Source organism: Tympanuchus pallidicinctus, unplaced genomic scaffold (genome assembly GCF_026119805.1).
Source record: "Tympanuchus pallidicinctus isolate F22 unplaced genomic scaffold, pur_lepc_1.0 scaffold9, whole genome shotgun sequence".
Classification (NCBI taxonomy): Eukaryota; Metazoa; Chordata; class Aves; order Galliformes; family Phasianidae; genus Tympanuchus; species Tympanuchus pallidicinctus.
Genome location: NW_026294813.1, coordinates 23,412,207 through 23,437,459, shown reverse-complemented (window position 1 = coordinate 23,437,459; position 25,253 = coordinate 23,412,207). Strand labels below are relative to the sequence as shown.

The window sequence follows — 25,253 nt, the reverse complement described above, 5'->3', positions numbered from 1 at the left end:
TGAAGAAGGGAATCTCCTGTTCCCAGCCATTCATCCCATGCCCACACCAGCCCACAGCCTTTCCCCATCGCAGCCACGGTCTGCCTTGCCCCACTTACTGACCTTTCTTTGCCTGCTTACAATGATCCCCCCTCTTTCTTCTTTATTTTACAACACGTAATCACAATACAGATACAGAAGGGATATGCTGCACGCAGTCCACACTAAACACATGATTTCCTGAATGCTCAGCTTTGGTCTAATCTCAGTATGAGCAACGTGTCTGATAAAACCTTTCTATCCATTTGTTGCACTGTCCTTTGAAGGCCAGCCACGTGAGACCTCCCAGGACTACGGGTTGCATGAGCACACTCAGAACATTTTATAAAACCTCAGTTTCCAAAACTACACAGCTTCACCCAGTAAGATGTTATAGCATTTTCTTAAAATAGCTTCAGTACTTTCAATAATTACATTTCAGTGCTCCTTCAAGAAGTACTAACAATTGCAGTAAAACTTTCAGGACTACACCAAGAAAAAGTATATTTACATCTTTAAATTAATTTTCTTTCTGTCCTTCAAATGGATTCTCAATAATATCAAGATAAAGTCAAAGCACATATATTAAAATTTTTAACTTAATAAAATATATAACTTAATTTTTAATCTCACAGTAATATAATTTTGCATCAACCATTACTATTACTCTGTATTAAAATGTGACTTGCATGATGTGACAGGCAGTGCACAATGAGAGCAGAAAGTGACCTTGAGCAGCAGTGTATAAAAATACATTTATCACTGGAATGGCATGCTGGCTTTCAGTCAATATGTGCTCTCATTTGTTAGGAGGTTCTCCTGCTGTGATTCCCTCATTACAATTTGCTTTTACTTCCTGGGCAAATGACAACCAGAAAATGAGGCAGCTTCTTTCTTGACCGAACTTAATCCAGAAGAAATTAGATGACAGCTGCACCCATCCAAGTGTTAAGGGGTGTTTTAAAAATCTTTCCAAAATGCACAGACATGGACCTCAGCAGTTCCGTGGGGTCCTGCAGACAGCCCAGAACAGCCCCGTGCCCCTGAAGCGTTGGCTGCAAGGAAACCATGCGTGTGGCTCTCCAACCCAACTCAGCCTCCTTCCTCAACAGCATGATGTCTGCAAGCATTGGATGGATGCTCTGACTTCAGGAATGTTCTCATCAGCTTGAGGGCTCCACGCGGTGCCATCAAAACCAAGATGGCCACTCATTTCACCAACCCATAAAACAGATAGTCCATAACAAGTCCATAACAGAAGCAGCTTGCTTTTCATTGGTGAGACTAATGCCAGCACAGTTCATGTAGAGGTTCATGATGATGCAGTATCATCTCAGAACACACCCACATGTCAGACAATTCCGTTTTGCTACTGAAATTCCTATCTCCATGATAACTGCCCTTTTAAAGGGCATTCCAACATCTCATAGGCTGGGCTATATGCTGCAACTGCAAGGAAAACAATCTTAAATAAGAATTCTGAGTTTGGTCAGGATACTAATGAAAATGGGAGAAGGAAGTATTTTCTCCAGGTTATTTCTATTATGTGAGACAAAAAAATAAATGTACTTATTTTAAATCCCTACTTTAGGGTTTTATCTTTTACAAACAATTACAAACAGCTTGTGTAAAAAATTACAAAATACTGATAGGCATCAGGAAAAGAGCTTGTGCTGGACAAAAGCCAGGTCTCATGGTTTGCAGATGTGTTGCTGTAAAGTGCGGTGAAGTTTCAGATCTTGAACCACAAATCCCTCAAGAGTGATGCTGAATGGATGCGAGGAAGTTTGGGCTGATATTCCAGCGCCAGAGAGCACTTTACAGGGAGAAAAGACACTGAACGCTTTCCAAAAGATCACAGCGTGGATTTACCATTTATTACATGGACTTCATCTAACCAACTCTCAAAATGCAAATCATACCCTTAATGGGAATGGCTGTCTAAACTGTTAGAAAGATGCAATTAAAACACGATAAATAATAGCAATGCGAGCAATGCGGTCTAAGAGTGATAAGCAGATCCCATTTCAGGAGGGCACACAGAGGATGGAGCTGAGGGTTTCAGTGTGCCCATCAGATGGATCACCAGCAAACCCAGCTCACCTGGGGGCCTTAGGAAGGCCTCCAAGCTGCTATGGCAGGAGAAACTTGTCCACTAGGCAGAGAGATGAGCTCTGAGCAGGCAGTTATAACACAGTTTTTAGTTTTCTACAAAGCAAGAATTGAAACATCTAACGTAAAAGGGTTATTAAAACAGATTTCAGGAGAAGACACTATTTTTCTAGCAAACATGAGGTTGATACAACCTTATCAGTGCACTGCAATAAAACTATCGTGTTCCCAGATGAGACTCTTTTGTAAACATAAGAAAGCCTGGTAAAGACATCAAAACTCTATGTGGCTCACAGCACTGCAGACAGCAGTGAGAGACTGCATTCTCCTACGGACACAGATCTTCAAAACCCACCATTTTCAATAAAAAGTTGGTCCCTATTGAAAGTAAGAGCTATTAAAAATTCGAATTTGACCATGAATGGAACCCATGCCCTTGAACTGAGTGAACAAGAGATTGGAACGCTGTATATAAGCACACAGAGTGATCTTTCTCCCTGTGCCAGCTTACTGCTGACCTCTGTGATGGTTTATCATTGGAACACACAGTGGCAGGGACACAGAGCATTTCTTGTAGCTTGGGTATGATGGTTAACGATTACTAATGCAGTATCACTGCATCTGGAAAAATACACAAGATTTTTTTTGATATGTATATTTTTTCCATTAACCAGGTCTACTTTTTTTCCACTCAGCTGCTCTAGATTCAATGAAATATAAAAAGCCTTCTTCTGCTTCCTGCCTGGATGGTAGGTAGCTTCTTTGGAAGGGGGAAAAAGGGGAGCTGAGACTACTTTTTGTGCAGGAAATAATGTCTGAAAAGGAAGTAACAGCTAAATTAGGTATAAGTTCAAATATATGGAAACTCAGCTTCCTTTATGGCCCTCAGTATAAAATCTTAATGCCTACTTTTCTTCTGTCTCTGCTTCTACAGACACTACAAACCCAGCACTGCAATAAATCTCAGTGGGGGTGGGTGGCCTCAGAGATGGTCAGTAAGTTTAATATCTTTTTCCAGGCTATCTGACTTTTGTATACTGAATTGTATCACTTCAAAATGGAAAAAAAAAATCCTTAGTGGAATTGATTACACTGTCGGCTCCTCATCTTGATGTCAACAGCTGAGGCACAAGAGTTAAGCAAAAAGCTGTAGCTGAATCAATTCCTTATTTAATTTTTACTAACTTTGATTATTCAAGGCCCCTCCAGATTTCTGCACTTGGATTTACAGTCTTCACTTGATACCTGTCCCTGCTTTTCCCCTCCCAACAAGATGGTCCTGTATTTGCAAACTCCATATGCCCACAGGAACGTGCAAGCTCCTTTAAAACAGTCTCCACACCAATTAGAAATGAGTACAGAAAGGGACAGAAGTGACTCTGAACAAAAACCACTATTGCTGATTTAAAAAGTAAGGTCTGTGAATCCAGAGACCTCATTATTTTGCCTGTTCAAGCCAGAAAGTTAGAGCACAGTTACAGCCCTCATTAACAGTGCACTCTATGGGAAGACTGGCAGTTTGCATTGGTAATTTGTAGCTTAATGAATAGAATTATATGTAAAAAGTAGATTTATCTACAGTGAACAGTAGCAGACTTGAAGCAGATCAACAATATCCAAACAGGGTTAATGCAGAGGAGTCGGTGTGCTGTAAATTCACTCCCCATGCAGAACCAGTATCCGCATGGTCCGTCCAATTAAATGCACTGCTAAATTGCCACCAGCACAACATACTTAAACACTGCTTTGGAAAGACATTTGAGAAACTGGAAAACGATGGTTATTTTGTTACCACACCCCTCCCACAGCTCGGACTTGCTGCTGATAGGCCAAGACCTCTTCCTGTTACAAGGAAAATGCACAGAATCCCTCAACTGTATTATTGGGCAGCTTTAGAAAGATCAGCTCGGGGCAAAGCAATGGCAGCCCATGGGGAACACGTGTCAGCACTACGTCGCCTTCCTCTGCACGGAATGGAAGAACTACAGCAAGGCTTGCATTTGAAACTCAGGCTGTACCAAGGACAATTTGAGTGTGTTTAGTCCTGGCATCGCTGAACCACATCCCCTAAAATTTCTGCCCTGCTTGCCAGCAACACTGTTACATCTACCTCGTATTACATTACTATGGATTTTGCCTTGTGAACTTTGCTACTGCTTATGTAAGCCAGATGATAAACTAAACCAAACAAAAAGCACTCCCGGCTCCTTGCACATTAATACGGCTGCTTGTACCAAAGGCAGTGCATACCACAGATTTCTGGAGCAGCAGCACGCTGCCCTCACTGTGTTTGCACAGGTGCTATGTTGTCTGGTGGGCAGCACAGTGCAACCCTCCCCCTCCTGCCACAACGAGAAAAGGGCTCCTGCCCCTCCTAAATTAAAAGGCTATATTCAGTAATTACCTTTTATCTGCAAGTTGAGAAGGCGTGCCCCTACTAACAGGTTTCCCTGGCTCCTCTGAACTTGTCAGCATAGCAGTGTCAATAAATACACAGACACGTTCAGATTACAGGATGGCATCTTTCCTTTAATACCTATAAAATTCCGTACTGGAGTACATTGTCTTTTATTTCCTAATCAAACTTAACTAAAGCCATTACATATCAGCAACTACTCCTTCCAAATATAACATTAAACAATTTTCTACCCCGGGGAAGAAATTTGAAAATGCTTCTAGGTACAGAAATAAAATATTAGACACAATTCAATTCCTGCTTTGACTGTCAAAGCCCTGATTTTAATATTGGAGAGAGCCAAACAGAGCACTCAGACCAGTAACACTAATTCTACTCAGTGTTTAGAAAAGTCTCAGCCATCAGCAAGCAATGGCACTGCCTTCAGCAGGCTTCCTTACAGGAGGCCAAGTTTTCAGAAACCACATGTCAAAATACACAGCCCCCATTACAGCAGTGGGCAAGCTGGAGCCGAGGTCCCTCTCTGCTTCTGTGTTTCCCAACAGCACGAAGAAGGGCTTGCAATGAAAAGCCTCTGCCACTTTGGAGACAACATGGATGATGAATGAGAAGTACAAATAAGCAAAAGAAAAAGCCAAAATGATTGCAAAAAAAATCTTGGAATAGTTATTTAATAAAATGTATCAAGTGTCATTTCTTCTCCCTGCTTATATTCAGACACAATCTTCTATGAGTAACAAATTCCAACCTCACTCCTCAGTCCTCAGTTTTCCATTTCAATTTTAATTTCTCTATAAAACTAATCGTAACACTCAATAAATGAATGGGTAAAATTAGAAGCAGTAGACACATGCCATCCATAATGTCAGACCCAAGCTGAGGACCCTAAGTCTGTATGGGTGTAGAGCTAGGTTGCTAAAAGTTTGCTGACAGGTGGAGGACTGCATGGTCTGTCCTACAAGATGTCCTGTTCAGTGTCTTTGACATCAGGGAATAGACCAAGTACACTCCTGTCAAATTCCCAGATAGCCTCAGTCCCACGGAGCAGCTGGAATGCTAAGAACCAGACAACTGTAAGCAGATGGCATGAAGATCAAGTCATTCCCTTGACCACTGCACCCACTTTTGATCCCCAAAAACACAAAGGACCCTGGTGAAGTCAACTACTCCCAACAGTGGTTTGCTGACTGGAACTATCATCATCTCGATCCTTCTGACAGCACTAGCAGCCATACATCCAAAACAGCCTGCATTTCCCACAGACCTAAACAGGTCTCCAAGGAAATTTAGTAAATAAATAATGTTGCAATGACTCATGAAAAGCATGAATGATTATTATTGGCCTTATTTTTATTATTATTATTGAGGTTGGATCCTAAACTCTGTAAGTATTCTGCCTGTCCAATGCAGGAGAAAGCTGTGCAGGGTGCAGAATCAGGCCACTCAACAGGCACTCGGATGGATGGATAGCAGAAAATCTGCCCAATAGCTTTGCATGCAGCACTACACGTAAGATACAATCCCTTCACAACAAAGAGTGAACATCCGTAACACTGGCACTAGGTCTTGGTGGCCATGTCTTCAGAATCCCTGTATTATCTACTACCCTGTGCAGGTGAAGAGTTTCTGTCTTCAGAGGAAATTCTTCATGTTTCCAACACAGAAGTCAGCCAGCCAACAGTAACAGATGCAAAGTCACTCAAAAAATCCAGGCAGAACTGAACAAGCAAACATGAGCTGAACCCCTAAAGCACGAGAACAGCATTGGAGGTACGCTGATTTTTCCTATACAATTAATCAGACCAGGACAGACAAAAATGTACTTGAATGCTTAACTGCTCATGTGTCACTAATACACAAATTCTCAAGACTGAATGATAGGGGATGTTCAAATGCACAGCATGAATCCAATTTTAAAATGGAGGAACAAAGGTATTGATACTGTGAAAGCGTTTTCTAGATTCCTCACTACTATCTTTCACTTTCTTACATTATTGAGCTTTTTTGCCACATTTCCTATCATTTGTGTCACAGCCCTACTCCTTCCCTCTGCCTTCCATTCACCTAATGACTAGTTCTGCCAGTGGAAAGACTTGTCTAAGAAATCCAAGAGCATGCTACTCACTGCTCATGAGGACTCATTTGGCTTGAATCCCATGGGATGAGAAAAACATGTATTTTCTGAAAGAGAACTCCTACACTATTAAGGTGCCTAAAAGATGTAACAACACATAGCAGACTTAATTCTCACCTTTTTGAGTAAAGCCTTGATTAATAATTGGGTTAGGGCCAGACCCTTGCTTCATACCCAAACACTTAGATTTTCAAAGGAAGAATAACCAAATAGCTTGTATGAATGAAATAATTGGAGATTTGGGGCCAGTATCTGCTGCCCAGCAAGAATTCACCAACAACTTCAAATAGGGCTAACTGTATCAGCCCCAAGATTCTGGGTTGCACATACAGGCAACTGGAGAAACTTACTGAGAAGTGTCATGAATGATATTGGGAGCCATTCAGGGGCAAACAGCTCACACAAATGAGATGCAGTGCTTGCTGCTTACCCGTATGATGCAAAAAAAAGGTCCTCTAAGTAAGAAACAAGGTGAGTTCTTATGAATCATCACAAGTATAATCAGTGAATAACTCCTCTCAGTCTGCTTTGGCTACAGAATAATGCTGGAGAATCTGACAAGCAAAATATTATCAAACATCTTTCAGACGTTAATATTTTGCCATCATGCCAAAGTCAATAATAATCATGTATCCTAAAATCTAGTTATTTGAAATATATCTCTGCAGTCTGGTAACACCGATTCAGTATTCAATTAAAAAAAAAAAAAGTTGCACAGTATCATTCTTTTTCTGTATTAATGCACCTCTAAAGAAAGGAGAAGGCGAATTTCAAATGCTTGGTGATAGTAACTTTGTTTTTAATTGCATCCAACCAGCCAGTGTGTTCTCAGTCCAGCAAAAATTACTATGCTTTTTTTTTTTTTCATATTCTTAACAAACATTGAACCAAAAAAAGACAAAGAAAAAGGTACGACTCCAGGGTCATGACTTTGCACGATATGTAAGTCACTTAAGAAAGCCTCCAAATTGTAAGTTTGTAAAATCAATGGGAAAAAAATGATGTGTGGAATGGGAAGTGTAACTCAGTCAGGACGACAGTGGCATGAGCACACTGCGGCGCCATCAATGAGCTGCAGTGTGCTACGTTTATCATTAGATAATCACTCCCCCAGAGGATTATGAACACATAGATGAACCTTGTGCCACACAAAACACTTGGGGTGTCATTATCTCACGATAACCCCACTCCCTGCCATCTTCTATTGCTTAATTAGAGGTTACAAAGGTTGTAGCAGGGCTAAGAGAACATGGTGACCGGAACTCGCGAGGAGTGATACCCTAATCAATTCAAATCCAGAGGCTCAGAATGTGCAGTCAACAAAGGCGTCCATGGGAGACCCAAACTGTGCACTGTTTTAAGCTAATGAGCTCAAACTTTGGGAAATTATGAAATCTATACATACACTATGCCTTATTTTCACTTGACAATTTCAGCTTCCTCACATCGCTTTTGGCTTAATTCAAGCATCACAAATAAATAATAAAAGAAAGGTTACAGAGTATTAGCTCACCTGAAACAAATTATCAAGTACATCCAGGCAGCAGAAATGAGATTTTCAAGGTGTCTCACCAGCTCTATGCTACATATACATTCCAGAAATTCCATCCTGACCTCACAATAACAAACAGTGCTTCTTCGTTAAAATGCTTTATTTTTGGTTAGAAATTGCCAGCCATCCTAAAATGGTGTGGTTTTGCACCAGCAGAGTCCCTGAGTGGTTTAACTGCTGTCTTCTACTGTGTTTTGTAAACAATGGCCACATTTGCAGATGGAAGAGCCACAGAACTGGTGTACTCAGAACTGTTTTCCAATTCACTGTGAAACATCAATTATCTTTATCAAATAACAGTATCTCATCTCAGTCCATTATCAAGATGGAGTCTTATTTTAGCCGGACTGAAGCCCTATCTGTATATCAAGGCTGGCCGCAGTGCCAGAGTGAGTGAAAGGCTGTGAAATAATCAATAATCATCATCAAATTGTGGTCGACAGGTTGTGCGGATGGAAGTTTTTGATGAAACCTCAACCTTTTTTTGTGCAGCTGATAAAGCTTAACCTTTGCAATACCTGATAACTATGACTCAGTTAAGGGGAGCTCTGCATACGCTCAAAAGCTTTGACTGCTCAAAAAACCCTGCTGAAATAGCTCGCTTTAAGTGGAGAGGGACTTCACACCATCAAGCACCTTTTTGTTACTAAGCAAGTCAGCAGACAAAGCGCTACACAGAATGAGTTTCACGGATTGTTACAAACACACCCTTGTGCTCCAGCAACCAAGAACCACACTGGGTCTTAAAGCTGTACAAATAAAAGGTCTGCCTACAGAGGACCATCTCTGCATAACAATGAATAAAACAGAAACAGACAGAAACAACAGAGTCAATTTCAGCAAATACCTGCCTATTTCAGTGTCGGTAGCTTCCTATTATCCAGCATAAAAGCTGGGTGAGAACACACAGAAAAAAGGGGAAACAAGGTTTTTAAAAATCACACATGCATTACCTCAATTACTTAGCAACTTTTTTTTTTTTAATGTTATTCTTATTCACCCTTTTCTTAAGATAGTTTCTGTTCAAAATGGAATTAAGGGCATGGGACAAGCTTACATGCACTATGTTTTTGGGGTTTTCAGTTTTGAGCACAGCACGATTAATCTGCAACCTAAATAGGAAAAAAGTAGAGTTGGTTTCAGCCATAGAGTTTTCTTTTTAGCTATCAATCAGTTTCTTCAGAAGCAGAAATGAGAGGAAATTTATACAAACAAGCAGAATATGAATTTTAAGAAGAACGTAGATTTCACATTTTCGGGGCAGAACCTATTTGGGTAGAGCACTTCAACAAACTCCGTGAGATTGGGTGCTACCATTTAGTGCTGCCTCTGAAAGATGGGTCCCAGGTCCCCAGGCCACCATGACATGTCCCATGGGATAAGCCCCTCCTCATGACCTTCTGCTCAGGGAGATCCTTGAGCTGTTCACCAGTGGAAAGCCCTGGCATCCCTGGTCACACATTTGTCCTTTTTGCATCTCAGCTCATCCTTGGAAACAGCCACCTGGCATCAGCAGAACAACCAATCACTTTTTTACCTTTGGGGCATTAATTTCTCACACTTACCAGGCCATGAAAACCAATACAAAACCAAATACCTGCACTGCAATTCAGCATGTTACAGCTGACATCCCAAACCTGCGGGCCACTTCCTACACACATTTCCAGCTGCCTCATTTCGTTCATTTGAAGATCTCTGTCTCATCTCTGACACTGAGGTCTGGAAATGAACAGACAAATGAAGACACCGAAGGACTAAAATGATAATTAATGTCCTCTTTCTGGAAAAAACATAATACATAGGCAAGGTTATACCCACCACATGTTACTTGCACACTTCCATAACCTCACTTAAAACTGAGTTTTCTCCTCAGACAAAAGAATAGATTGCAACAGAAACAATCCCCTTTTCCAAACAAAAAACTTCATGAATAAAATGCGCACTGGGACTTTCAGCCAAAGTGAAGAGCCCTCAGTGATGTAGCCAAGGAGCTCACAGCTGGTTACCCTCAGTGGTTAGCTACTGAAACAAATCACAGGGACTCCCGTAGTTTCCACCACTGAAAATTTAAGACCAAGACCGATGATGTTCTGAAAGCAGTCGCTGCCTCGCAGTGCTGGATTTGAGCGTTCTGCCCCACACAGGAGGCTGCAGGGACTCTTCCAAGCCTCCACTCCCACCCCCATCCACCCGTCAGTCAGCTCCCACCATCTCCAGCTCGGCTTTCCTGAGAGAGACGTCTCCAGTGATGAATACACGGCAAACTACTAAATGCAGCTCTGGAGACTGCTGATGCCACACTGATGGATGTGGTACTAGGCACTATTAAAAAGAGATAAAATATCTGCTCTTACAAAGAAGCCGGGTCCTCCCCCAGCGCTGCATTCCCCAGAAGGCTGCTCACTGACTGAGTACAACGCCGGTCCTCCTCCGCATCCCTTACGTCCCACCATTTGCCTCAGGAAATGTGGCTGCGAAGGGCTCACAAAATCACCACTTCTCCCATGATGGAAAATGCTGAGCAGATTCACTGATAAAAATTGACTAAAGTAAGTCAAAGTTTAGCTAATATTTTAAATAACTCTAATTTAAGCTTCACAACAGAATTCCTAGTGCAGTTAAATACTGTAAATTTCCTCTACTGGTAAATATGTAAAAACAAAGAAAGCCTTCCATTGCCCCAGTGGTAGCTAGTAACAATCTAAATTAAAATAGTGTTATTGCAACAGATGTCACTATTAGAGAGTGTTTACCTCCATAATGTCAAGCAAGTTATTTTACTATAAAGAACAATTCAATGAATTTGAAAAAAAGCTGCTCACTTACTAGCTATAGCAAAAAAGCTCTGTCATTTGATATTTGCCACAATCAGTTTGGAATTTAATGTCTGAGCACTTTAAAAGCGATCCTGACATTTTAATATTGTCTTGCATTTCCTAGCAGTATTTTATTTTTTTTAAGCCGACGTGGAATGTTTTGATTATTGTAATGCAGTTTTGACGCAGACCCTCACAAAGCGCCTCTCCAATCTGCAAGAAAATGATGCAAGATCAAACGAGACGCTTTTTCTGCAAGAAAGCAAACATCTTTCAGGATGGAGCTCAGCTACCAAATGCAGGTCCACACCAAAACGGCACAGAGCCTGAAAATTGCAGCAAATCTTTGCCCCACATAAAATAAAACGCTCTCCAGAAAGGCAGCTGTTGTTCTACGGGTAGAGCAGTTGGCTTCCAGAGCAGGGTAGCAATAAGATAGTATGCTTTATTATGAGTGTCATGGAGACGGTGTGAAAAATCAAGAGCCATAGGCAGTAAGCGGCAATGGGTCAATAATGTTCACCGAGACATTGTGTAGATAATCAACAACAAGGCCCTGGGTTCTCTATGCACTGCAAACAGCTGAAGGGCAAATCAATACAGCCATGGGAAGGACACTGCCCGGCGCTGCTCCCCGCAGCACGCTGCGGAGGGCACCCTAAAAACAAGTGGATGCAAACTTGCACTGCTGTAAAGCCGTGCCCTCGGAACGGAGCAAGGCTTGGAAAATATCGAATAATAGGAGAGGAGGGGGCAGAGCCCAACCTCGATATTAAATCACGGAAGAAATCAGATACCAAAAAATACGTATTTGGAAAGCTCATGACAGAACACAGCCTGGGTGTAATTTTCAGTCCAATTATATCCTTAAAAATAAACTCAAATCCAAACCCCTTGAAATGAATAAGACATATACCTGAAAGAAAGAGTTCAACACAGAGCAGCTTAAAATTTGGAGTACGATAATTAGTGATCCGTCTTTTAAATTAGTAAGTGGAAATCACGCATTAATAGATGCATCTGTGCAATAGCAGTGATGCAAACCAAACACAAAATACTGAAAACACAGACAACTGGCTCTGAGGCAGCGTTTTCCTGGCAGTATTAATAATTGACACCTTGTTAAATAAGTGATATTAATATTGTAAATTTCTCCAGAAAAAAAAAACTATCACATGTGAATGTTGATTTATTATTTGTTAGAAAAGGTGATTCTTGACATCCATCATTCTATTAATCATTAGATGTAATTTCTCAGTCATTGTGTACAACCACCTTTCTTGAAAACAAAGTGAAAATATGCTGGAAGGAAAAAAGCTCATGAAATGCTTCTGTTTTCAATTATTCCAGCCAAAAAGGACTCCCTTCCTCCTTCCAGGGCATGATAAAATTCCTGTCCTATTTCACCTATCGTGTAAAAATAACATAACCACATTTAACTGGGCGCTCACTTAGGATAGGCATGTTCTGCTTCTGGCAACTGCCACAGAATTTTTTATAAAGTATAAGTGGTGAAGCGACAATCTCAGCAATACCAAACAGCCACACTACACCGACCTTGCTATCGAGATTGAAATATTTGGATTTATTTTTTTTTTAGCACGACGGATACGAAACCAAAACCTTTTAAGCCTTATTTTCCTCACGTTAACTATTTCTGTATGCACAGCCGTAAGTTATTGGATTATATTTTCATGAATTATTCAGGGCAGCCCCCAGCAGCGGGGAGCAGCGCGTGCTGCAGCCCTGCTCTCATGCAGAGGGCTCTGGCACCGTGGGGTGAGCGGACCTGCGCCAGCCCTGCAGCACTGCTCCGGGCAGGGAGGAAGGGTCCTGCTCTTGTGCTGAGCGAGCAGAGTTTGTGTAGTTTGATATGCACAAGATGGATGGGATTGATTGCTTCCAAGTGCTCCTCGTAGCACTCGTTCTCCCTGGACCCGCAGGAGGCGGTGGTGATGTTTTCGGATGGCTTCGGTGGTAAAGCAAATGAAGTTTCATTTTGGAAAATATTCCAGTAAAAAGCCATTCAAAGTTCTGCACTTCTGTGCTTTCCCAAAGGTAAGGAAGGAAATAAGGGAGTATGGTTGGAATAAACAAAAAAAGTATGTCTAAAGATGTTGAAATAAAACACAGAGTACCTTCTGAAGGGAATTTCGAAGTCCTCTATTCTTTTCACCATACGGAACAAAGGCTGTAAAAGCACAGGGCAACAGCCAAGGAAAGGAAATGGTTATTTAAGCTAAAGGTCAGTGTTGGAATAAAGACTTAAATAACCATAATTACACCGCTGTGGGAACACATGAAAGACTTCCAGCCCTTGATTTTTAACCCATCGGTATTCTGGAATCCCTTTCCAAGCACAGCAGAGGATGTCCACAAGTCCCGTGTTCCTCAGGCATTGCAGCCTGCTGTCCCACAGAGGTGTCCCTGCAATGCACATGGCTCACTGCACTCCCCTTGTGCCCATTTCAGCTCCCACCTCAGTTAATGATGAGTGCAATTATGATGAGGATAAACAAAAAAAAATTCTCATGTCTACTTCAAACTTTTGCTAACCAGCTACATGCTCTAATTGATGCTTGAGCAAACCAACTGAAATATTTTGAACTTCAAGAAAACAAAAAGCTGAGCCTTCTGAAACATTTTTTTCTCCACAATCCTGTATTTATTTCGTGTCTCCTAAGCAGCTTGAAATCTTTAACTACGAGAAATAACTTGAAAGATTGGATTTGGGATAAGAAATTTGTATCCAACAGATGGCGTTGCTTCCTAATAGTCATCTATCTGTCTCTCAGCAGATTTCTCTGATCTTTTGAATAATAATAAAATCTGCAAAGGACCCCTTTCTTACCTATCCTTGCTCTCCATAGAAGCTTACTAAGAAAGCAAGAAAACAAGTATTGTGCACATTCACCAACACATCAAATTAAGGCAGTGAATTATTCAGGCAATTTACTGGCAGAAATCTGGGGCTAGTTCCAGGAACCCAACACAACAGGACGTCAGCTAACATGGAAGAGACAGCACTTTGGATAAAAGGGTTGCAAACGTCAGCTATGCACAATCACCTTCAGCATAGACAGATGGTGGTGACCACACCATTGTAAAAGAACTGAAGAAAAAAGTGAAAAGAAGGGAAGGTGTTTTAGTACGCCTGCCAAACCAGCGCAAATCAAGTCAGAGGGATGGTTTCATGGAAGGTCTTGCCACGGACATGCATGCGGCTATGAGCACACTTCTGTCCTGCCTGTCAGCACCTCTGGGCTTTTGCAAAACTGCTGTAGCAATCAGATTGTGCACATTGTTACACAGAATCACCTGGAATTCGCACTGTGACAAGAAAAAAAATTCAGAATTACTCCATGTACTGATAAACCACCTGGAACCAGTTCTGTAGATGAAGTATGAATTAGACAAAGGTTTAAATGCAAGGATGGTAACGCTGGTTACATACTTCCACTAAAAGGAATGATAGGCTTTGTCACCTATCTCCTTGTGCCCTGAAGACAGAGTGAACAGAAGAAGTATATAGTTGTGCCCTTTTTTTTTTTTTTCTTTCTTTTTTCCCTCTGCAGAATGACAAAGAATTAACCATTAGCTTGAAATGACAAGACTTCACAGGCTTATTTGGACTTCATGCTCTTAATTTTCAGTGTAATGATACAAAAAGCGAGGAAACATGGTCACTGCCTCTTAATGGCCAGAAGGAGACGTCCAGCAACCAGATGCTTTGTCATGCTGGCTGCTGAATAGCTGGGAAAAAAGTAATGCAGCTTGTGTATGTGAAAAAGGAAATTCAGACCTCTGTGCAGCAAGGCATAATGATGGCTAGGTGCTGATAGCAGACTGCAAGGCAGCGAAAATGCTCAGTACATCTCATAGATCAATAAATAGCAGTTCTTGTGGACCAATTTTATAGTTAAATTAATAAATCATGATTCAAATGACAATGTAAAACAAAATAGAACAGCCTACCGATACTCTTTGCCTATACCTTTTTTTAAAACAAATTTGGCCAGCTCGGCTTCCACAAGACAGCTGTCTTAACAGAAAATACCAAAACATACCATACTGTCAGCTGCTAGATTTGTGAAATGAAAGACAGAACTTCAAAGACAAAATGAACCAGACGTACCAAAGAACACAGTTCTGCCAGCAAAGTATTAAGTGACACTGTAGATTCACCAGGAAGAAATCCATTCTACCTTGTTTATAATACTTTCAAAGGACTAAGGATTTGTGCTTTTAGTCCAAGTTAGGAAACAAAAAGCATTTTTACACAAAACCATTATATTTAGACCAAAGAAATCCTGAAGCCAAAACAAACAATAACAAACAAAACCAACTAATAAGGCAGATTCAAAAGCTGGTGCTTTATTCCAGCTTTACTACTGACATTCAGTGTGGAGTAAAAGCTACTCACATAGCATGAGGAATAGTAAAGAGCATTCAAACTTTTCAAAAAAGGTAAATGCTTTGTTATTTAAACATTTTTAGTTCTAAGCAAATTCAAATCAAGCCCTCATTTCAGTGTTATCCTCAAGCATATCCTCTTCTAGGTTACTGGTAAGAAAACACGTATCTTGTTTAATATCAGAAAAGAGTAAATACTCAAACAGAAGCATTATGCCATTTAATAGAGAGGAGTTCTAGGAGGAAACAATCAGTAGATTTCCTTTGTGACTTCTATGAAGTCTAACTTTTTAAAATCAGATTTTTCAATTATTTCAGAGCATGGCCATCACCTAACTTTAGGCTTTCATTATTAACCCATCAGTGGCACCCATTCAGTTCCAGTGAATGAAGACAGTAGGGCCCTATACACCTTGAGTCCTTCATTAAACTATTGATCCCCTCAGCATTATCCATAATGTTCCAGCAGCCCAGCATGTCAACAAATGTAGAGCTCACTGCTCTTTCCTTTCAATAACTTCCACGCTTTATGGGGAGGAAGTCACAGTGATTTATTTACCTGACATTTCCCAGTCCGGATATCGTAGAGGGCCACTGAACCATGGCGAGCTCCAACTGCTATTCTGTGACTTCGCTCGTAATAGCTGACCATGTAGAACCTGAATTGAACATCATAACAAGTAACAGGTGAGAACTGACCTGCCTGCATGATGTTAAAATTAATTTGCAATGCCACTGGTTAACTAATGTTAACATGGGAACAGAGATTTCATTTGGAAATCCATCAGCTGCCACTTTTCATTGTTGGCATTTACCAAACAAAGCTAACTGATGCTTGATACATCACTGCAGAGATATAATACATTTGTTCAATTTTGGTTTTGTTACCATGTGGTTAAACAACTCTGATGAGTTTGGGAACAGCCTATGTAATAGGCTGAATATCCCTGAATATCCATCTGCTTGTGCTGTTCACAGCTCAGCACCACCATAACCTGGATGCCAGTGGTTGAAGAAGACAATCCTAACATACTGAGCGACTTAAAAGCAAAAAAAGGACAAGTCATCAAATCAGCTGTAATCCTGTAACACTGTTCAGGCGAGAAGGAGCTGAGAAGCATGTGGTAGCCCTTGAAATACAGCAGGAGTGTATGCCATTGATTTGAACACAAACAGCTGCAATATTCAGAGAACCCCCCGAACTACTTGGGAATATACTTGCACTTTTCTTCTAAATGGAAAAGTAGACCTGCGAAAATTGTCAACTGCATGCCCTTTTAAACTTCTATTTTACAGTTAAAGTTCATTATAGCAAACTATAGCAGAGCCTGCTAAAATTGTTCTATCATAATATACTGCTGACCACATTTATGGCTTGAACTGGAAATCTTGTAACGAACCATCTCCATGCTCTTAAGGATTCCCGAAGTGCCATAGCAACAACTCTCTTACACAGCTGATACACTCTTTTCTATGGCACACGTTAGCAGTCGGGAAGAAAAACAGCATGAAACGTGGTGTTAAGCCAACTAAAGTAAGGAAATGAAAAGCATTTGTTTTGATGCAGAACAAAAAGCAAGACTAACTAAAAGACTAAGCCCAGGTGCTCCAGGATGTGCCCAGTGCCGTGGATATGCAGCCATCCACAGCGTCCACAGCATGTGGATGCCTCCCTACCTACAGCATTAGGCACTGGGCATGTTATCCATCACACGTGGATAATACGTGGGGCTGCAATAACATAGCCTTCACTATTTTCCCTGTTTTATATCAAGTTGCAATCACCAACACAAAGTGGTGCCACAGTTGACCAGGCAGGTTATCTGTAGGGCTCTTTTGTGTAACCAGCAAACTCAAGATTTATATTTAAACTTACAGAAAAACACACTACGTATCATTACAAGTGAAACAAAACACAACAAAAGGTTTATACATAAGAAGTTTTAAATCCCTATTATTACCATTATAGCACTGAATGGGCACAGTCCACTTGCCTTCTTCAACAGATTTAGAAAGAGAATATTGCATACTGTTATATGCAAGCATACAGCATTTCTCCTCTTACTGCATTTAAATGCCCATTTAGACTGAGAGCTGAGTCAGTATTTCTCTTTGAGAAGAATCCATCAGTCTACATAACAACAGACTGTTTGCAGGAAAAAGCTTCATGAAAACAGACATTTTTGAGCTTAATTTTATAAAAAACATTACTCCTTCAGCTGACATTCAGTTGTCAGCCCTTTCGCTTTCCTCTTTATCTTTTGGCTTAGTATTGTTGCAGCATCCACAGATTTAAGTATTTTAATCCTCTGCCTCCCTTTTTAAACCTCTAAATGGCAGAGCTGAATAGAGAATGATATGCCAGCATATATTTCGGCTATGCTACAGATCCATTTTTGCAAGCCTAGCTGATGCATCCATATCCACCATTGGCATCTTAATGGAAACCTCACTTTGAGTGCTGCTCCATTACTGCTCAGCAAGGAAACTTCAGTCAGCCAAGAGACAGCTTAATTTAACTGCTGGAGGAATGCTGCTGGACCCAAAGAAACAGTGCTGCTCTTCTGGTAGCAACTCAGCCTCCAAACTTAAGGGTGAGCTGCATCTCACATGCTCTTTCTCCCTGCGCTTCCCAACTGAAAACTGTCTTTGGGAATAGGACAGATGGCCAATGAGAGAAAAGCCAAGCATTTGTATTGTCAGAATGCTCAAATGCTCCAAATCTTTGTCCAAAGAACTTGTGCACTAGCTAGCAAACAGAAAGTTGTGAAAGACCAGTTGAGAAACCACCAAGCAGAAGGGAAGGTACCTTTCACCAGTGGCCTTGAATTCCTTCAGTTGTGCTCTAAGTTTCCACAAGTAATCAATGCATAAAATGTTGTTGTACAACCTCACTTTGTCTAATTCTTGATGTACTCTCTGCAAGTCTGCTTCTTAGTAAAAAGCAATCTAAAATAGTTGTTGTTGTAAATTTAATCTATACTCCCATGTGAGATGATGCTGTTACACAGAAGGTTTGAAGTCAGCAAACTGTACTAAATGCATGACCTGACCCAACGCAGTCCATCAGGGACCACTCAGCTTTGTGTAGTTGCTGAATCAGGATAATGCTGAATTTGAACAGAATTTTGTTGCTCTCAATATCAGCCCTCAAAATTTTAAAGAAATTCAGAAATATCTCATGCATATTGCACTGCATTTCAACACTTCCATTTTTGTAAGAAATGGGTTGGTAGTGAGGATGCCAAAAGGTAATACAACCCCCTTTTAAGAAAATATCACTAATGGGAAAAGAAAACGCACATCATAGTCACATGCAATGAAATACTCTGCATGGTGATGGATCTACCTCATCACCACGTATCAGGACTGAGTCATGCTCACAGCAACTAGCAATAGACTGCTGCTGTTGTACAACAGAAAGAAAAAAGAAAAAGAAAAAAGGAAAGAATCTGGTACTTCAACACAGCACACTGCTGTTCACAGCTGTGGGTTTTTACTGTTCTATGAAAATATGAACGCCCCTCCAAAGGGACAAACAAGCAAAATATTTGTCATTACAGAGCACTGCAGAAATGCCCTATGGGAGGCTATGAATAAGAATGCACACCTAATGAAAGTATTTGGGCAACTACACAATTTAATCACAACAGGTGTGCATATAATGCAGGTCAGCAGAAAGGGCAGCAGATATTAACAGAATTAATAATAGGATTACGTCAAAGTGCTTCCACTTGGACCCTCTCCAGATGCTCAACAACTTGCTAAAATGTTATGAAAATTTCCATTGGGCTGAATGACCACGTCAGTGGGGTGCTGTATCATTTTTACAATGGCTATAACTATGTATAATAGGAAATATTACTTGTAATTTAACAATCCGTTAAGATAATGTATAACTATAAAAGTACAACAGGAAAGGGAAGATTTTTTGCACTAATTCCCACTTGCCCTTGCATTTATGTGTTACGTTAAGCCTTTTAAAGTACCAAGAAGAAGGAAAACTACTTCTATCAGTGTCTTATCTGTCAACAGAATAATAGTTCCTTTCTTGAAACTACTCAATATTTTAATAGCTTATTAAATTAAAATGTAATGGTGGAGAGACAAAAGTTACAATTTATTGGTCGTACTGGTTTAATGGTATAACTGGGACATTCATCATAGTCTTAAGCTGTTGTGTGTCTACATGTTATAAATTGCATTTTACTGTTAAAGAGGCTCAGAGCCAAGCAGAAACATCCCAGGACCAAAGCACGTAATGGTGCTCAGCTCCCTTCCCAGATCAGTGGGGCTGGGAATCTGCACACTCTAAAGAAACCAGCAGAGCTCTTCTGATTTTGAGAGGTTTAATTTCAATTGCCTCTCCTGCATCAGCATGAGAGCTTCAAAAATTTTTTTAAAAAACAGTTCAATAGCAGCCCTTGTGTCCTGCTTCCTGCCACAGGGCTCATCTGCCCCCCAGCAGGCGTTACCTGAATTCAGCTTTCATTCCCTGCTTCCCAAATCTGCTCAGAGCTCAAGGATGTGGTGGGAGAGGAGAAAATTCCAGCAGGCCTGAGAGGCTCGCCCAAAATTGCAGGGCTGTGCCAACAACTGACTGACAGATCACACAGACAGATTGCAACAGCAGTCAGCTATTGCCATTAAGGGATGCAACTTTTATTTTCAAAATTCCCCACTGGAGGACATTTCAGAGAGCAGAGCAGAGACAGACCTAGGCTTCCTGTGAATTAGATACTTTTTTGCTATTTGGCCAGGCTCCCAGTAGGAGAGCACACTTTCCTGAAGGACTGGGCTGCTGACAACAGATCTAGAAATGAAAGCAAGAGAGCTTCTACGCCCACCTTCGCCTCGAGAGCTGACATGTAGCTTAAGCTGGCTGCTCACAGCTTCATTTCAGCTTAGGAACAGACAGCAATTCAGCTCAAAGGTGTTTGGGGAAGTCAACACAACGTAAGCTACCTGTACCTGGAAACAATCCACCACTAAGCTCCCCTAAACCTCCAAACCAAATCCTTATTTTCTGCTGTCACCATCTTAGTCCATTTTTCTTCTGCAGCCTGTACATTATTATGTCAATTAATTCACTCAAGCAGGTCATACATATTGGAATCTAGCTTGTTACTCAAGAATGTTATTATCATTTCTGCAACAACAGCAACAAAGATATTCATAAACCCTTTGAAAGAAAGCTGCCCAATTAATTTGGTGTGCTTGTGCAGCTGTTGCAGCTAGGATGCATGACAGGGCAGCAGGACAGTTTTTCCAAGAGACTGCACAGTGTTTTCCTCATTCTGGACTTTTACAATACTTGGTTAACACTTCTCTTTTCTGGTTCCTATCTGTCAGATGTGGCAGAAAACTAAAATCTGTAAAGAATATTAGAAGTAAGCTAAAAACCATTCTTCTGATTTGCTGTTGTAAGAAGCAAGTATGTTCCACTCCAAGTATGAAATGCATCTTGCCAGAGACCCCCATTATTTTGTTCTCATTATTCACAAAGGAAGAGCTTACCTGCAGATGGCTGGAAAGCATTCTTGAAGACCTTTTTTCTTAACTAAAGATCCTTCGAGGCAATACATGATGATGTCCATAACCTTGGAAACGAAAGTTGAAAATATCTGACATTGTATACTTCATAGTAACGTTTCTGACAGGCAAAAACAAAATATTTCTGTGCCTCACTGCATTTTCAAAACCTAAATTTAAAATCTGTACCAAAACTGCAGAACCATTGCATTGCCTGTACCATTCTTCACCAGTACTTGTTGGCACCAATGAAGACGAAGGCTAAACATGTCCAAATGACCCCCAGCATGTTCAGGTACTAGTCCCACCAGCACACATGTAACCACCAGCATACTATCTTGCTCGCTTGATCCCCCCACAATCATGCCACAAAAGTGTTTAACATTTTAAGTTAAAAAGGTTTATGGTACACAAGAGAATCAAATGCCACAATGCCGTTCCGGCCAAGGCATTATTTATTACTGCATCAAAACCACAAAGCCATACGGCACGACAGCATTACCTCCACAAGAAGGTCCACAACGTCGGTAGGCATCTTCTCAATAAGGATTTCAATGACTCTCAAGATCTCTCCTTTAGCCCGAGCAAGAGTTGTGGTGTGAATATTCTGCTGAGACTGTGTGTTTGCTGCAAGGGCGGTGTGTCTGTGCACCTACAAGGAGCAGGGTTACACATGCAAACTTGGATTTGCTAAATATTCTTACTAAATACGTTACATGGGGTGAGAGTGCTTTGCTTTACTTCGCTTTGATTATGAGTCACCAGTGGTCATCCCTGATGCAGTTTTTAAACAAAAGTCTACCTTTGTTTTGAGTATTACTTAACCTCACGAAGCTACAGGTCAAAATGAGCAAATGCTTAGGGTTTTGATTACATAATTGTGACATTTTTCTTCGTATTTCCTCAGGAAGCAGGTGCCTGCTTTATAACAGGCTTTTTGTGGCCTGCTGCTGAACATCTAGCTAAGCAAAAGCTCCAGGCATCTGGGTTCACTCAGATGAGTCTCAGAAAGACAGCGCCGACCGACACCAACCTCTGAGCACCGCCCCCTCCTTGCCCCCAGCCTGCACGGCTCAGTCCCCATCCTGCTTCGATTCATACTTTTAACTGGGTGGCGTTTGCATTGCTGAGGGGAAAAGTAGCATTTTTTACACATTAATATTTGAAGTCTGGACAACCTGTAGATCACGATATGACAAAGATATAACCGGCTAAGTATAAACCCAATCGTAACTTGTGTGTCAACAATGCAAACGCGATCCTTGCTTTTTCCCCTTCTGGGGAGGAAGGGCAGGACGTGTGACGGCTCACTGCTGTCCCACAGGGGCTCACCACCCTGCTCACCTCCTTGGCGATGGTGGTAATGAAGGCGGGCGGCCGGGCTGTGGCGATGAGCGAGAGCGCGTGGCGTGCGGAGCGTGCAGAGTCAGCCGCCGGGCTCAGGGGCAGCCCCATTGTGATGCTAAACGGCGCCAGACAAAGCAGGGAGAAAGAAAAGGAGCATTAGAAATATAGAGTGAAGAGATTAGAAACAGCTTATAATGTCAGTTCAAGGTCAACGGGAGCACTCAAACAGTTAGAATATAATGGACTCACAACAATGAGCAGTGATTAGGAGTCAGGGTGTTCTATCATCAAATACAAAATCGAATAATTAACCATGAAGATTGAAAACAGTATGTGCATCTGTCCCAAGTGTTAAAAAGGCCTTGTTAACAAATTACCTGTATGTGTTGAATACATATCACGGCGCCCAGGACAAGGCAAATGAGGAATGTCTTGCAAAGAAATTATGTTTTACACTTCTACAAAATCTTAAATTCTGGCTGAAAAACATCCTTTTCATAGTAATTCTACTTAATTCAGCTACGCACTAGTTTCAGGAGATTAAAGCAAGAGGCTTCTTGAACTGAACTCGCTGAATCTGTTCAGTTTAATTTGCTTTAGTGCATGACTTACAGAAGCATGCAGAGATGACGGACCCATGCCTTATGTTACTTACTAAAATTATTCAAATGCTCTTTAAAAATTTCTAACCACGAGGTTTTTCTGCAGTGTTTCAAATAACACTCAGAGATTAACTAGCATCTGAGTTTTCCATATGTAGCATTTTTATTTGCTATGGCAGCATAAATTTAAGAAAAAATAAAGTAGGTAGCCAATAGCTGCATTAATCAAAAGTAATATCTCTTATGTCATAACTGAGAGAATAAGTTAGCTGACAAAGAAGATGCATATCTAATTTTTGTCTGAAAGCTTCCTTTCTTAAAAGGCTACTACTTCAACTATCACTGTTTAACTACCATTATCTATGTCACAGCAGACTGCATTCTTGCTGGGCGAACTCTACACTATCCAGAAATTCTACAAATCCTTCCTGCACCCACACCCAAATCCACAGCCCAAAATGAAAGTACTTCTACAGGCTAAGAGCTCTTAGCTTCTTTGCCTTCAGAAAAGCAAGCTAATGTATGAAGTTATATCCGATCTGCCTGAAAATCAGAATACAAAAATCAGTAGCACTTGAAGGCGCTCAGTTAATACTATGGGGGAAGGGCATTATGGCAAAGCAGTGTTTACCTCCTGGCTTCCATTACCAGAAGGGAACATTTTCCCAACAGAAAAGAACAGCGGTGTGGGAGCTGGAAATGGGAGGAAAAGGGTTGTGTGGAAACCAAGAAAGATCATCCTCTGAGAAGGAATTGGGCTTTTACAGACGGGGAAGAAGCAGCTGGGACACAGCGTTCAGTGGGATTAGCCTGGCACAAACAGCCTCTGGAGCCCAACATGCATACTGCAGCAAAAAAAGCAACACCACAAACAGCTCTTTGCCAGCCCTGAAACAATCCTGCCGCTATAGCCATGCTACCCAGAAGTAGCCTCCTCACTTACCCCCCCGCTCCCCAACCATTGCTGCTTAGCAACAACAAAATATTAGCCTGTAAACAACATGGACAGGTTAGTCATTTTCCTGTAAAAATGAGGTCCTTTCCTGCATGCTGCCACCTCCACCTGCAGCGATCTCTGTCTGAAGACCAGAGATGAAGCTGGGATTCTCCCTTTGCACGGGGGGTAAGTTTTGAGAACATGCAGGAGAACAACGCTGTCTAACAAACTGCCATCAAATTTTAATGGAATTTATATATCCCAGCTGTTTGTATTACAAATATGTGTGAATGTAATAAAAACGAAGATTTGCTTCAGTGTAAGCATGTCATTTAAGTGCGTGTTAACAATAAAACGTTTCATTACATGAAAGAAGATAAAATCTCTGCTATCCCTGTGATTTCAGATGTTTAATACTCTAAAGAACATAAATGAGGTAAAAATTCATTCAATAAAATGAGTCCAGTGCAGTGAAATCATCTTATCTAGAATCCGAGGTTTCAGAAAAAAATATAATGCATTTCTAAACACAGAGGACAGCCCAATTAGGTAAGATGTAACTCATTAAAACACGTAGCACAATGCCTGCAGAGCAGCACACAGCTGTCAGCAGAGCTGCACAGCCATCACAACCAGACGTCTCCTTCTGCAGCCCTCACACACCCATGTACTCATGCTGCTTTCTGAGGGATTACTCATTGAAGTAAGGGCTGCCGTTTCCAGTTCTGTGATCGCATTCATTTTACACATTTAATGCTATTAAAATGGATGAGTGGGAACGCTCTGCTCCAAATCCTCATCCAGCGTGCTGCCTCAAATGCTGTTGGTCAGAGTGGTGGTGATGCTGCTCAGCACAGCTGTGAGGAGGGCACCCATTTTTGTCCATCCCTTCCTCCCCAGGGCTGGCTGGCTGTGCCTCCTTTACACCTTGCAAGCTCCTCAAAATCAAAAGGCTGCAAGCAACCTCTCTAGCAGGAAAGCCATGGGAATTAGAAGCATAATCGTGAAAAGAAACGTAAACACTCTGCACTTGCATCCCTCTCTGTGTGGTTCCATATGGGTAAAAACTGGTTTATCAGAGTCAGCAAGGTTCTGCTTTAAAAGCAGAGTGAGACTCCACTTGCCCTGAAAATAAACGAGAGAGAGGAGAAATTGAAACAATGCCATGCACAAATCACAGCGTATGTTTCCTGTACTCCTGACACTCCACACCTTACAAACAACGGGCTTTTCCCATTGCATATTCCACCTGCACAAGCAGCTCAAATATACTAAACTCAAAACGGCAAGAAAAAGCATCAGCTCATTTTTCTGAAGTCCAGAAACATTTGGGTTAGTCTGTCTATTTACCCTGAAACACAAACATTTGAGATC

The 25,253-nt window shown here is 41.2% G+C and overlaps 1 protein-coding gene across 3 annotated transcripts in view; it reads right to left on the bottom strand.

Annotated features, from left to right (window-relative positions):
- Nucleotides 1–25,253, bottom strand: part of WDR7 (WD repeat domain 7) — a 110,947-nt gene that overhangs the window by 5,642 nt on the left and 80,052 nt on the right. For all 3 annotated transcript variants that reach the window (XM_052670023.1, XM_052670026.1, XM_052670025.1), the window contains 4 exons: nucleotides 22,338–22,455; nucleotides 21,496–21,645; nucleotides 20,979–21,061; nucleotides 16,021–16,120 (listed from right to left, as the gene is read on the bottom strand). In XM_052670023.1, the coding sequence (XP_052525983.1) occupies nucleotides 16,021–16,120; nucleotides 20,979–21,061; nucleotides 21,496–21,645; nucleotides 22,338–22,455 (451 nt within the window). The remainder of the gene's footprint in view (nucleotides 1–16,020; nucleotides 16,121–20,978; nucleotides 21,062–21,495; nucleotides 21,646–22,337; nucleotides 22,456–25,253) is intronic.